This window comes from Mandrillus leucophaeus, unplaced genomic scaffold, assembly GCF_000951045.1.
Source record: "Mandrillus leucophaeus isolate KB7577 unplaced genomic scaffold, Mleu.le_1.0 Scaffold1337, whole genome shotgun sequence".
In the NCBI taxonomy this organism is placed as follows: domain Eukaryota; kingdom Metazoa; phylum Chordata; class Mammalia; order Primates; family Cercopithecidae; genus Mandrillus; species Mandrillus leucophaeus.
Window position 1 is genome coordinate 711,964 of NW_012101296.1, and position 15,770 is coordinate 727,733.

General features: G+C 34.9%; 1 protein-coding gene and 1 long non-coding RNA gene across 4 annotated transcripts in view; one reads left to right on the plus strand and one right to left on the minus strand.

The window, feature by feature from the left end:
• NFXL1 (nuclear transcription factor, X-box binding-like 1) overlaps positions 1-15,770 on the plus strand; it is a 67,666-nt gene that overhangs the window by 19,324 nt on the left and 32,572 nt on the right. For all 3 annotated transcript variants that reach the window (XM_011973060.1, XM_011973058.1, XM_011973059.1), the window contains exons 11-15: positions 482-604; positions 4,045-4,135; positions 8,829-8,949; positions 9,176-9,335; positions 10,361-10,452. In XM_011973060.1, coding sequence (XP_011828450.1) covers positions 482-604; positions 4,045-4,135; positions 8,829-8,949; positions 9,176-9,335; positions 10,361-10,452 — 587 coding nt within the window. The remainder of the gene's footprint in view (positions 1-481; positions 605-4,044; positions 4,136-8,828; positions 8,950-9,175; positions 9,336-10,360; positions 10,453-15,770) is intronic.
• Positions 1-15,770, minus strand: part of LOC105534350 — a 64,110-nt gene that overhangs the window by 1,958 nt on the left and 46,382 nt on the right. The gene's annotated exons all lie outside the window — the stretch shown is intronic.

A 15,770-nucleotide genomic window follows, 5' to 3' on the forward strand; every position in this document is an offset into this window, starting at 1 on the left:
TCAACATTAACTGGAGTTCATAAGAAGTTGATCCCAGCCCTCATGGATGACTTCGAGTGTTCAAGACTTCAGTAGAGGTCTAGACTTGAGACTTTAAAGTTGTATATGTCATTTTGGTTTTGACCAGAGTACCAAGTCCACAAGTTAGCTTACTAGGTAATTTAGTTGTTTTGGCTTTACTGAGACAAGAGTTGCCGATGTTATGGTTGTAATGAAATGGAAGTGGTTTTTTTTTTTTTTTTTTTTACTATTTAATATTAGTTTTCTAAATTTAATAACAAATTTATATGAAGTCCTTTTTAGAGCAAAGTAAGATATAAGTAAATGTTTTAGGAAATTCAAATTGGTTTTTGGTACAGTTTGTTATACAAATTTAGTGTTAAAATTTTTGTTCTTTATGTTTTAATAATTGTAAAAGGTGCAATGTGAGGAGAAAATATTAACAAAAATAATTTTAATAGCATTTATTTTATTCTTCCAGGAAGTGGAAAAGCATTGTCGCTGTGGAAAGCATACGAAACGAATGCCTTGTCATAAACCTTATCTGTGTGAAACTAAGTGTGTTAAGATGCGTGACTGTCAGAAGCATCAATGTAGAAGAAAGGTTTGTGTATTAACCTTGGAAACCTCTGATTTAAAGACTGTATTGAATTTCTCCATTTTGGACCCGCAATAAGTGCTGTCTTGAACTCTTTCTCAAATGTTCAGGCATATGCTTTGTTTTAATATATTAATAAATATTCTAGATTAACCTTAATCTAGATAATTTTTGTACTAGTGGGAATTGTACCAGTTTTTTTCAAATGAGAAGTTTCTTGTCCTGTGCGTTGTCCTCTCAGCTTGATATTTCTGATCACTGACTGTTTCTGATCACTGAAATGTATGATTTTCGTATATTTTATATTTGTGTATTTTATAAACCCCAAATACATTGTCTTTACTTTTGCTTTAAATAATCAGTTATCTTTTAAAGAGCTTGAAAAAATAAGAAAAAGTAATTTTTGATATTTATCATCATACTTTTGGTGCTTTTCATCTTTTTGTACAGATTCACATTTCCATCACATTTCATTTTTTTTCTATTCTGAAGGATTTCCTTTAACATTTCTAATAGTGCTGGCCATGAATTCTTTCAACTTTGTATGTCTGAATATAACTTTCTTTAGTCTTTGTGAAAAATATTTTTACTTTAGAGCTCTAGTTTGGCAGTTTTTAACCCCCATACTTTGAAGGTATTGCTCTACTATCTTTTAGCTTGCATTTTTTCCAATAAGTAGTATGCTGTGATTGTTATATTTGTTCCTCGGTACTGATTGTTTCTCTTTTTTTCTGGCTGGTTATTAAGATCTTTCTCTTTATCACGTTTTCAGCAGTTTCTGGTGTTCCTTGGTGTAGTGTTCTTTATGTTTCTTAACTTAGTTTTCATTGAGCTGCTTAGATCTGTAGATTTATAGTTTTTATTATATTTGTGAAATTTTTGGTCTTTATTTCTTCAGATTTTTTTTTTTTTTCTGTTTTCCTGTACCCATCACCTTCTGAGACTTTGAGGACATGTATATTATATGCTGCTTGAATTTCTAAGTTCACAAAAATAAAAAAAATGTTTATTTTTCAGTCTGTTTCTGTTTTAGTTTATATAGTTTTGTCTTCAACATCGCTAATTTTCTTCTGCATTGTCTAATCTGCTTTTTATCCCATCCTGTGTTTTTCATCTGAGAAGTGTATTTTCATCTCTAGAAGTTGGATTTGGGTCTTTTTTATATCTTCCGTGTTTCTCCTTAGCATGTTCATGCTTCCTCTATCTACTTGAATGTTAGATAGGTTATATTTGTAACGTCTGCTTTAATATCCTTGTGTACTAATTCTGTCATCTTTCATTTCTGAGTCTGTTTCTGTTTATTGATTTTTCTGCTTTTTTGGGATTGTATTTTCCTGCTTCTTTGTCTGCTAGATGATTTTTGATTGTTTCTAGACATGAACTTTACATTTTGGGTGCTGGTTCTTTTTGTTTGTTTATTTGTATTTCTTTAAATATTTTTAAGCCTTATTCTGGGACAAAGTTAAGTTACTCAAAAATTCTTTGTTGTTTCAGAGGCTTGATATTTTTAAGTGTGACCAGAACACTCTTTTGTTTAGGGCTAATTTGGCCCCATTACTGAGGCAATAAGTATTCTAAGTACTCTACTTGATGCCCAGGTATTAGAAGATCCTTCCACTCTGGCTGTAAGGAACACAGAGTTTTTCCCAGCCTTGTGTGATCTCTTGAAATTATTCTGCCTTCTCTTTCCAGTGGTTCAGCTTTTGGGTTGTTTCCTCTCACACAATACAGACCAGTACTCAGCCAAAGACCCAAGGAGTTCTTTCTGGAGTTCTTCAGAGCTTTTTCTGTGCTACTGCCTTCTCTCCACAAATTGTAGCCACACTGGCCTCTCTGATTTACGAATGTTGTCTACTCAACTTTGTAAGACAGCCAGATTCTGCTTATGATCTTCTTCCTTGTGCTATAGCCAGAAGTCTTCATGTGTAAGCTGATGGCACTGCAGGCCTTACCTACTTTGTTTCCCTTCTGTTAGGGACTGCCATCTGTGCTGCCTCATTATCTAATGTCTGAAAACTGTAGCTTCATATCTTTTATCTGGTTTGCTGGTTGTTTGAGACAGGAGTGTAAATCTGGTAGTTGTTACTCCATCGTAACTTGAAACAGAGGTGTCTATTGGCTTATTCAAGTCATGGACCACATAACCTTTTCCCCCACCGGCAAAGTGATAGGATAGGCACATAGTATTACTCAATAAACATTTGTCTAATTGAATACACTGTATTGCTTTTTTTTTTTTTTGAGACGGAGTCTTGCTCTGTCGTCCAGGCTGGAGTGCAGTGGTGTGATCTTGGCTCACTGCAACCTCCACCTCCCATGTTCAAGCAATTCTCCTGCCTCAGCCTCCCTGAGTAGCTGGGACTACAGGCATGTACCACCATGCCTGGCTAATTTTTGAAAATAAACTATATTGACTTAATTGCTTTTTAATAATGTATATTTTGTTTTTAGCTATTTTTATATACTGCAACTATACAACCCTAAGTTTCTTTAAGACAATTGTATTCTATATTTCCTTTCCAAAGTTAGGTAAGTAAGAAGTTAAGGAAAGAGTTAAGATGACAATATAGACTTGAAGTGGTTGACTAGTGTCCATGATTGAAAAATTAGGACAGGTCATAGCTAGCTATATTTCTCACACACAGAAGTGTCTGTGAAACCAGGGAAGTGACAAAGAAAGCTGGATGCAAGTAGCCTATCTCTGCTTCTCTTCTTTAGTCTCTTATTCTATGGTTTGAAAATAACTGTCAAACGAAGCCAGGAACAGTGGCTTATGCCTATAATCCCAGTACTTTGGGAGGCCAAGACGGGCAGGTCACTTGAGCTCAGGAGTTTGAGAGCAGCCTGGGCAACATGGCAAAACTCCTTCTCTACCAAAAATACAAAAACTACCCGGGTGTGTTGGGGAGAGCATGTGGAACTAGGTACTCAGGAGGCTGAGGTGTGAGGATGGCTTGAGCCTGGGAGGTGGAGGTTGCAGTCAGTCAGGACTGTGCCATTACACTCTAACCTGGGCAACAGAGCCAGACCCTGTCTCAAGAAAAAAGAAAAAGAAAATAAATAACTGCCAAATGAATCTGTACATTGACTTGATTTTAATTAAATTTTTTAAAAAGCCAGACTAATTGTTTTCCTATATTGACATTCCTTTGGTTAATATTGTTAGTCTCTGCATAGATAAAGGAATGAAATTATCTGATGGAAATGTTTTGAATCATAGAATGATTAACTGAAGGTCAAGAAAATTTAGCTTGATTTGTTAAATTAGGTCATCATAAGTTCTTAGTGAAGTATGTTTACTTACCAGAAGAATGTTGATATTCTTGAACACTTCTTTTAGTGAAAAGTATATCTTTTCTTTCTATAAGTTCTGTAACTAGTAATGACATGCCTATTATTAATGGGTTTTTGAATTACCTGTTCTTTATATGTTGCTTTCTCTTCAGTGTTGCCCTGGAAACTGTCCACCTTGTGATCAAAACTGTGGACGGACTTTAGGATGTAGAAATCATAAGTGTCCATCTGTCTGTCACAGAGGTAAACTTTAACAATAGCTATGATTTTATGTTTGTATTGATGTAGTGGTTTTTTTTTTTATTATCAATATTCAATATAATGTATTGAGATAGTGTTTTATAGTCATCGTGTATCTCACTTGACTCTCTTAACCTTGAGAATAAGGTAAGACAGTTTGCCAGTGTCCCTATTTTATAGGCAAAGAGGTTGAAACTTAAGAGGGTTCAGTGACTTACTCAGGGAAATGTCTAGTACATTTGAACCCAGGATTTCTGTATATAAAAGTATTGTCCTTTCTATAACACTATGTTGTTTTCCTACTTCCTAACTTTCCCCACACAATTTTTTAATCAATGAAGGTATTCTTAGCGTTTTGAACACCTTATTTATTCTGAATTTTATGTACTTATTTGGAGTTAAATCTAGTGAAGGATTAGATATGTCCTAAGCTGGTGATTTTTAAACATTTTGATCTCATGACCCCTTTACACTCTTTGGTCCCCAAAGGCCTTTTGTTACAAATGTGAGTTTTATTCATTGACATTTATTGTATTTGAAATTAAAATAAAATGTAATAATATTTATTTTTTTAAAAAATAGCAATATTAATCCCATTATATCTTAATACAAGTAATGTACTTTTATGAAAAATAACTATTATCTGAAAAAAGTAGAAAATTTTACATTCCTACAAATGTCTTTAATGTCTAGCTTAACAGAAAATAGCTGGATTCACATATATTCTTTCTACATTCAATCTGCTGTGGATATCACTTGTCACTAGCTTCTGGAAAACTCTATGCATGTAAGACCTTGCAGACCTCCTGAAAGGGTCTAAAGAACCGCTAGGGTTCCTGGAGTATACTTTGAGAATTACGTTCTAAGTTATTACTAGACATTGAAAACTGAGTTAACTTCACTCATTTGGATTATGTTGATATGAAATGGAATCTACTGAGATATGGTATAGAGTATTAGAAAGGTCATGAACTTAGAGTAAAAAATCCTGGATTTAAGCCTAGACTCTGCCAGTTAGTAGTTTAATACCTAGAACAAACTACTAAACTGTTTCTTGGTTGATCTCCCAATCCTTTCAGAAATCCTGCATCATATATGGAACTATTGTTATTTTATATGTGGAACAGGCCAGGAGACTGTTGGCCCAAGGTGAATAGAACTAGTCACAGAGTCAGGATGTGAACCCAGTGTTTATGATATTTCCATTATATTACATTCCTTCCCCATTAGGAAAAGTGTCAGATTCTATTACCCTGTAGACATTTTCTGTAGGTGTTCTTTGATTTGTCAGTGAAGTTTAGAAACAGTTTTTCAGGTATGTTCTCACCAACACTAGAAAGATTTTATTTTCTTTTATAATCATTACATCACTGACCCATTGAGTTTTTGCAGATTTTTGCAAACTACATCTCTGTAATGTAACTGGTTTAACAGTAGTAAATCTACTATTTTGTTATTTACCACATTGCAAGATCAAAGGAGGAATGAGATCATCTTGATAAACATCTAAAAATGGTTGATAAATCCAACATTTATATAAGATAAAAATTTAATTGGAAATAGACATATCCTTAACCTGATAAAGAGTATCTGCAAAGTTTAGAGCAAATATAAATATCATACTTACTGGAGAAGTGTTGGAAGCATTTCCTTCTCTCATATTTTTGTGAAGCAAAGCCCACAAATATTTCAGTATTAATCTCTAAAAGATGGATTCTTAACCTAAACATAGTTAACATATTTCTTCATATCAGCAAATATCTGGTGTTCAAACTTCTTGTTGTCTCATAAGTAACTTCATTTTTTACGTCAGTTTATGGACTCTAAAACCTAATAAAATTGACATTGTAATTGGTTTTGTTTCAAAAGTCTTTTAATTTATAATTTCCATCCTCTATCTCCTTTTTTCCCTTGTGACTTATTTGTTGAAGAAACTAGGTTGCTTTATTTAGTTTCTCAGAGCCTGGGTTTTGCAGATTGCATCTCTGTGGTATTATTTAACATGTTCCTCTGTCTTCTGTATTTTCTGTAACCTGTTAGTTGGATCTAGAGGTTTGATCAGATTCAAGTTTTGATATTTTTTGGTAGAGTGGTGTTTTTTTGGTCATTGTTGTTGTTTTTTTAGATTTTTATTAACCCTTAAAAAAGCTTATTAGTCACAACAAAATTTTCCCTGATGGAAAGTATATGGAAGATGCTGTTGTGCAACTCTCAACATTTGTTTCATCTACAGTTTTAAAAGAATGTGGAATCATAGTATCATACTATTTTTCCGTCATTCTAGAATCCTTCGTAAGCAGAATTATACAGTAATTTATAGGGGGAATGTACTAACTGTATGCTTGTGTTGCGGGTATATGAAAATTTGATTTATAGTTTTCATTTTTTTTTTTTTTTTTTGGGACGGAGTCTCTCTCTGTCACCAGGCTGGAGTGCAGTGGTGTGATTCCCCTCACTGCAACCTCTGACTCGCCCGTTCAAGTGATTCTCCTGCCTCAGCCTCCCGAGCAGCTGGGATCACAGGCATACGCCACCACGTCCAGCTAATTTTTGTATTTTTAGTAGAGCCGGGATTTCACCATGTTGGCTAGGATGTTTCGATCTCCTGATCTCGTAATCTGTCTGCCTCAGCCTCCCAACGTGCTGGGATTACAGGCATGAGCCGCAGCCCCCGACCGATTTATAATTTTTTTTTTTAAGTTCTGGATCATCTGTGTTTATAGTTTTAGAACTACCCGAATGATACCTATTTTGGCTGTTAACTGGTATTGGACAGTGTAAGTGTACTACTTTTTCATTTTGAAAGTATTATCATGGAAGCTATTTTAATTAAAATATGTTATGCTTTATAGGTATCTATAACGAATTCTGTTGGTCAGTAGGGAGACTGTTTAGAGAAATTATCCCTTATTCTCAAAATTTAATTTTAAAAAACGTGATACTGTTGTTTAGAATAGCAAAAAGGTTATGTTTGATAAGTTCCTCTGCTGAAGATGAACGAAAAATTGTCATTGTTAATATAGAAACTGATATAATATGCTGAATGAGAGCTGACTTAAATATTACTATCAACTTTAAAAATACAACTTGTAGTCATTCTTTGGGTAAAATAAAAATAAAACTTGATTATGTGGGTTAGGATAATTGACTTGCATTAACATCAAGAATATATGTGTAAAACACATTGGGTGTTTTGTATAATAAATGTTATGTTTGACCCTACGATGTTTTACCTCTAATTTTCTCTTTTTCTATGTTCATTATTTGAATTATAATTCTTAATTTGTATTTGTTTTAGGGAACCATTTTGAACTTCTAGAGGCACTTAAGCCAGGATATTGTCCATCTTTAATCTTTTTTTTATCAGATTAACTCCCGGTCCGTGTTTTGCTTGGTCCTGACACCTAAGCAACAGTCTCTTTAAGATATTCATTTCTTTGTTGAAAACTCTTCTTCCTTCATTATTTCATTTCTGATAGAGTTCCTTACGGAGAAAACTAGAGTGGAAGAAAGCTCTTAAGATGATAACAGAATCTCTTGGAGAGAACTTTATAACCTGCTTTAAAGATTTCTTTGATTTTGTTTTTTTATATTTCTGCCAACCCATAATAAAAGAGCGTAAAAAGCTGAAACCAAAATAACATTTTTTTTTTTTATGTTTAGAAGAGATATATTTGGGATTATAGCCTAAAATGGTGCCTTAGTACTTAGTCTTTCACAAAGTACAGTTAATGGAAAATGGACTGTACTTGCTACTAACCAATATCAGATCATGAGAGAGAAGTTACTGGGAATTCGTCTAAAAATTGTGTACTTGGATAGATGTATGAAAATAGGCCAACGATATTATTGTTAATGTTAAATTTTCCAAAGACTTAAATCCATTTTTACTTGTTTTAATTTTGAATGAATAATATGTTAAATTTGTTATGTAGAACAGAAGTTTTAGCAAATTTTAGAGAAATGTCTAAAACTTTATTGAGATACCGGTGGGTACAGAGAGAAAAGTGTTATAAATCAGGGGCTGGGTGCAGTGGCTCACACCTGTAATCCCACCATTTGGGAAGCTGAGGTGGGAAGATTGCTTGAGTCCAGGAGTTCAAGACCAGCCTGGGCAACATAGTGAGACCCTCCCATCTCTATAAATAATCAGAAATTAACTGGGCATGGTGGTGTGTGTCTGTAGTCCCTACTACTTGGGAGGCTGAGGTGGGAGAATTGCTTGAGCCCAGAAAGTTGAGGCTGCAGTGAGCCATGATCATGCGACAGCACTCAGCTTGAGCAACAGGGTGAGACCCTGTTACAAAAAAAGAAGAGAAAAATGTTACAAGTCAAAAGTATACAGCTTGTTGAATTTTTACGAACTGAACATAGCCAGGTAACCAAAACTTACATAATTAAACAGAACATTACCAGAATTTTCAACACCCTACTTGGATCCTTCATAACCATTACTCTGATTTTGAACAGTATGGATTAGTTTTTCTTGTTTACTTTATATAAATGGAATCATGCACTATGTACTCTCTGTGTCTGAATCAATGTTTTATGGTAAGATTCATTCATGTTGTTGTTGTTTCTTCATTCTGGTTGTAGAGTATCCCATTGTGTGAATATACTAAATTTATGTATTTTACCATTGATAGGCATTTGGGTAGTTAAGGAAACTTTTTAATTGTCAGTATTTTTTTTTCAGGCAGTTGCTATCCCTGCCCAGAAACCGTAGATGTGAAGTGTAATTGTGGCAATACAAAGGTGACAGTGCCCTGTGGCCGAGAACGTACCACAAGACCACCCAAGTGCAGGGAGCAATGCAGGTGAGTTTGAAGCTTTGTACAAGCTTCTATCTGATGTTGTACAAATTTAAATTCATATTGGCTTTTAATATTTTAATTTAATTTTGCTTTAGTGCTTTAAAATATTAATATTCACAGTATACTCATTCTATATGGAATCAGAAGATATATAAATAGATAATTGTCCTTTAGATGTAATTATTCAATGATTAAAAGTAATTTTTGAAAATTGTACTTTATGATTTAGTCGACCACCAACTTGTCATCATACAAGTCAAGAAAAACATCGCTGTCACTTTGGCTCTTGTCCACCATGTCATCAACCTTGCCAAAAAGTTTTGGAGAAATGTGGTCATTTGTGTCCTGCTCCGTGTCATGATCAAGCATTAATAAAGCAGACTGGCAGGGTAAGGGAATAATGCTATTAAAGAAATAGTGCATTGCTGTGGGTTGTACTTTCTTGCTTTTACTTAGTTTTTCAACAAGCAATGATTAAGCGCTTATTGGGAAGCACTGTGCTTGGAGCAGGGTACAAGGTAATCAAGACTTGATTTTTTTGTTTTAAGCAACTCACAGTGTAGAAAAGGAGTGAGACCAATAAACAGTGTTTGCAAATACAGTGTGATAGTTACATTATGATCATGATATAGATGAATTTGGCAGTCCTCCTTCATATATTGTGGTTTAGGGTTATAGATGTCTCCTATAACCTTATTTTAAAGATTTGTCCACTTTTTAATATTTTATTTAATATTTATTTATTTATTTTTTGAGACAGAGTCTCACTCTGTTGCCCAGGCTGGAGTGCAGTGGTGTGATCTCAGTCACTGCAGCCTCCACCTCCCGGGTTCAGTGATTCTCATGCCTCAGCCTCTGAGTAGCTGAGATTATAGGTGCCTGCTACCATGCCCAGCTAATTTTTGTATTTTTAGTAGAGATGGGGTTTCACCTTTTTGATCAGGCTGGTCTCGATCTCCTGACCTCAAGTGATCTGCCCGCCTCGGCCTCCCAAAGTGCTGGAATTACAGGCGTGAGGCACCATGCCCAGCTCATCCTCATGAATATTGAGCCCTAACTAAGTATCAAGCATTTTTTTAGGTGCTGAGGAATAACAGTGAGTAAAATAATGGAGGTTATATTCAATTGGTAGATGTTTTTCTCATTTCCTTATTGGAAGTAAAGGAGGCTACACTGCCTTTTTTCTACCATTTATAAACTGGATTCTGTCTCAGTTATTAATATCAAATGTATGTGGAGGGGAACAATTTAATACAGATAAAATGGAATATTTCAGTAAGCACAATTTATTGATTATTTGAAAGAATTTCAACCTGCTTGAGCAGAGGATACATGGAACTATTTTCTTAGATTCTTAAAATGGCCATATGATTTAATCCCTCTGACTTAAAATTCTTATGTATTTTATTTGTAGCACCAGCCTACAGGCCCTTGGGAACAGCCTTCTGAGCCAGCATTTATTCAGACTGCATTACCGTGTCCTCCATGTCAAGTTCCTATTCCTATGTAAGTATTAGAATTTCAATTAAAAGAAAAAAAAAATTTTTTTTTTGACATAGCTTAAAGGGTATCTGAAGTCAATCTCCCTTTTTTCTTAGTTCAGTTCATTATTATTTCAGGCCTAACCTATAAACTAGTCTGTCTGTCTTAAGCTTCATTCTTTTCAAACATGTTTGTCGTACTTGCTTATAAACCTCCTATAGATATCTTTTTTTGAGTCTTTACCCCCAGTTGGAGTTTGAAGTCCTTCTTAGCTTTCCATAGCAACTTGTGCATGCAGTTACAAGAACCAATCCAAGGAACATCATTTGTTAGTTTTGCTGATGATTCCCATACTAGAGTGGAAGCTCCCTGAAGACAGAAGAAAGCCAGGTTTTACATAAGGCAAACTTGGGGAATATTTAAAGGAAGCCTTGGAAATGAGAGGAAGTAGTTTCCTGTATGGGCCAGTGAATGACTAGGACTGAGCTATAAAGAGCTGAACCTACAGTAATAGGGAATCCTGGAATTTTTTATACTTCCAGCAGAGGTTATGGAGTATAGGGAAAAAAGAAGCGCAGAATGCTGAGAAGCAACATAAAATTAGAAAAGGGGCTGTTGTTTACAACTGAGGTGCCAAATTAAACATTGGTATTTCTTGTGTATTGGTCTTTTAAAGAGAGGGTTGTTTTTGTTTAATTGTAAAAGCTTTCATTTGCACAACATTCCTCCCAGTTGAAATAGCATGTATATTTTTGTATATTGATCACACAGTCAAGTTGGGAGGCAAAGTGTTATTAGGAGATATATGCACAAATAGGGTAATTTTAGTCTGTAGATTTAATGGAGGAGGGCTGTGTAGTTAGCAGAGAGGTTTTTCATGTAGGTATTCAGTTATTTGAGGCTACTCTTTTACTGAAGACTTAAGTTATAATCATGAGGAACCAAGTTGTTGCTAATATCTCTTACTAAGTTAGAATTATTAGCGGCCTAAAATTTTTCCTTGAGAGAAACAGAAGAGACATTGATATTATAATTCATAGACACAAAAATGTTGTCATATACATAGTACCTAGTTAGCATTGAGTTCCTTAGTCTGGTTTTTTTTTTTTTTTTTTTTTTGAGACGGAGTCTCTGTCACCCAGGCTAGAGTGCAGTGGTTCAATCTTGGCTCACTGCAACCTTCTTCCAGGTTCAAGCGATTCTCCTGCCTCAGCCTCCCGAGTAGCTGGGACTACAGGTGTGCACACCGTGCCCAGCTAATTTTTGTAGTTTTAGTAAAGCTGGGATTTCTCCATGTTGCCCAGGCTGGTCTCAAACTCCTGGCCTCAAGTGATCCGCCCAGATTGCTAGGATAACAGGTGTGAGCTACCGTGCCTGGCCCTTAGTCTGTTTTATATTAAGATTATTTAACATATATGTCTATCTTATTTAATTCGGTTAATTTGCTTGAAATCTCAGTTTGGATAAAATATTATTTGACAGTAGAAAAACTGCCTGGAATTACTAAGTCATGTTTACTAGAGGTTTAAAAAATGAAATTAGATTTACAATGGTCTTTTCTTTCTTACTTGACTGGAATATGTTGCTGGAAGATGTGTGTGTGTGTGTGTGTGTGTGTGTATGTGTGTGTGTGTATTAAAACAGATTGTCTCTTAGAGTAATGGCTCTTGAGTTTAGGGTTGTGCTTCCCACTAACTTCTTCTGTGAATAAGTCATATACCTTCTCCGTTTGTTTGTAAAATAAATGAGGTTCAAGATAGGTATAGTAATGTCAGTAAGGAGAGAGTTTTCAGAGGTCCTTACCATTATAAAATGTCCTTTGTGTGTAGCAACAATTTGTAAATTTTGTCTGATGTTAGTATAGCCACTACAACTCTCTATTGGTTACTAATAGCATGGAGAAATTCTTAGCAGCAAACTACTGAAACTGACTCAAGAAGAAACAGAAATTCTGAAGAGATTGAATTAGTAATAAAAAATTTACCAAGAAAAACCAGGACCAGATGGCTTCACTCGTGAATTATACCAAAAGTATAAAGAAGAATTAACACCAATCCTTTCACTTAAGGAGGGTCACTTCCCAACTTAATTTAACAAGGCTGGTATTTCCCTAATACTAAAACCAGAGGAAGACATTACAAAAAAAGCTGCAGACCAATATCACATAAGAATATAGATGCAAAAATTCTCCACAAAATACTAGCAAACTGAATCCAGTACCATGTATAAAGATTATATACCATGACCAAATGGAATTATCCCAGAAATATAAGGTTGATTCAACATAAGAAAATCAATCAGTATAATTCTTAGGTCTCACTCTCGCCCAGGCTGGAGTGCAGTAGTACAGTCCTGACTTACTGTAGCTTCAAACTCCTGGGCACAAGGGATTCTCCTACATTAGCCTACTGAGTAATTGGGGCTACAAGCATGCGCCACCATATCTAGCTAATGTTTTATTTATTTACTTATTTATTTTAAATTTTATTTTATTTATTTATTTAGAGACAGAGTCTCGCTTTGTTGCCCAGGCTGGAGTGCAGTGGTGCAATCTTGGCTCACTGCAAGCTCTACCTCCCAGGTTCAAGCAATTCTCCTGCCTCAGCCTCCTGAGTAGTGGAGATTACAGGTGTGTGCCACCACGATGGCTAATTTTTGTATTTTTTAGTATGGATGGAGTTTCACCATGTTGGTCAGGCTGGTCTCGAACTCCTGACCTGATGATCCACCCATCTTGGCCTCCCAAAGCATGAGCCACCACATCCGGCTGGTTTTTAAAATTTTTGTAGAGATAAGGTTTCACTGTGTTGCCCAGGCTGGTCTCAAACTCCTGGCCTCCAGCAGTCCTCCTGCCATGGCCTTCCAGAGTGCTAGGATTATAGGCATAAGCAAGCCACTGCTCATCCAATTGGTGTAATTCTTATCAGCAGAGTAAAGGGCAATTGATAGATGTAGCACAGCATTTGACAGAATCTGACAAACTTTCTTGATAAAAACACTCAAAAAACGTGGAAGAAAAAGATAATTTCCTCAACCTGATAAAGGGCATCTGTGAGAAACCCACACAGTTCACGTAATACGTCGTGGTGAAAGATTGAAAGTTTTCTGCCTAATAACAGGAACAAGACTAGGATGCCTGCTCCTGCCACTTCTTTCAACATTGTACTAGAATTTTTAGCCAGAGCAATTAGGCTAGAGAAAGAAATTAAAAATGTCTTTTTACTTGGAATAAAGAAGAACAATTTGCATTTTCAGATGACATGATCTTGTATGTGAAAAGTCTTAAGGAGTCCTCAAAAATACTATATGAGTTTCTTAATGAGTTCATTACTGTTGTAGAAAACATCACTATACAAAGCCAGTGGAATTTCTGTACACTGGAGACAAACAATCTGAAAATGAAATTAAGAAAACAATTCCACTTATATAGCCTGAAAAGAACATTTTGTTTAAGAAAGTCAATAAAAGGAATAACAGGATTTGTACAGTAGAAAGGACAAAATCTAAATGAAAACCTAACTAAAAAGAGCAGTAACATTTATCCCTCAACATAATTAGATTGGAAGTAGAGCAGCTCTATTGTTGGTAAATTTGGCTCATTCAATTACACCTCATCAAAAGCTCAGATTGTCTTTCCATTTTGTTATCCTTGGTGTGTCATCTTTGACCTCAGGCTGTTTGCTTTTTTGTTAACTTCTCAACCCAGACATGAAAGTTTCCAAAGGGAGAAATGGAAATGTGTATGCCTTCTGTGTGTCATCATCAACACCTCTTTCTTTCTTTTTTTTTTTTTAAGGGTAAGGAAACTTCTCCGAAGCTCCACAGGAGAACTCTTTTCACATTTCATTAGACCATTTTTAAACCATTCCCTGGAAAGGGAAATGATGTGTTTGTTTTCTTAAATAGACTTTATTTTTTAAGAAAGTGTTCACATTTACAGAGAAAATTGCACAGAAAGTACAGAGTTCCTATGTGGGCCCCCATACCACACAGTTTTCTCTATTACCAACTTTCATTAGTGATACAATTTTTACTGTTGAGGAACCAATATTGGTACGTTATTATTAGCTAAAGTCCATAGATTACATTAGGATTTACTTTCTGTGTTGTATGGTTCTGTGGGTTTTAACAAATGCATGGTGTCATATATTTACTATTAGTTTCATACACAATAGTTTCATTGCCCTAAAAATGCCCTGTGCTGTACCTGTTCAACCTTCTTTTCCCTTCCTCATCTCAAACTCCTAGCAACCACCCATATCTTTTTATTGTCTCTATAGTTTTCCCTTTTCCAGCATGTCATATGGTTGGAATTTTACAGTGTGCAGCATTTTCAGACTGGCTTCTTCACTTAGCAGTGTGGTTTTATGGTTCCTCTGTGTCTTCTCATGGATTGATAGCTCATTTATTTTTATCATTGAATAATAATCCATTGCATAAAGGTACCATAGTTCGTTTATCCATTTACCATAGAAGAACATTTTAGTTGCTTCCAATTTTGGCAATTAAGAATTAAGCTGCTATAAACATTTATGTGCAGATTTTTGTGTAGACATAAGTTTTCAGCTCATTTGGGTAAATTCTTAGGAGTATAATTGCTGGATCATATGGTAAGACTTTGTGTAGCTTTGTAAGAAGCTGTCAAACTGTTTACTAAAGCGTCTGAATCATTTTGCAATCTCACAACAATGAGTGAGAATTGTTGCTCTATATTCTCACCAACATATGGTATTATCAGTGTTTTGGATTTTAACTTTTATTTTCAATTGATACATAATAATTATACATATTTATAGGAAATGTAATGCTGTTTCAGTACATACAGTGTGATATAGTGATATATAGTGTGATATATAGTGATCAGATCAGGGCAATTAGCATATCCATTATCTCAGACAATGGATATTGTTCTTTGTTTTGGGAACATTCAGTATCCTCTTTTCTAGCTATTTGAAAATATATATTATTGTTAACTATAGTTATCTGTAACTATAGTTATAGATATCTATATAGATATCCATTGTTATAGGTAACTATTGTTACCTATAGTTAACAATAGATACTATAGTTAACAATAGATAACAATAGTTTTATAGCACTGTGGGATAACTGTAAAACACCAGAACTTGTTCTTCCTATCTATCTGTAATCTTTCAACTTTTCTTTCTTCAGTATTGTGTTGGCTGTTCTGGGTCTGTTATCTTTCCATATAGACATTAGAATCAGTTTGTTGATACATACAAAATAACTTGCTGGTATTTTGATTGGAATCATATTGAATCTGGATCAAATTGGAAATAAACTACATCTTAATAATTTTGAGTCTTTGTAACTGTGAACAT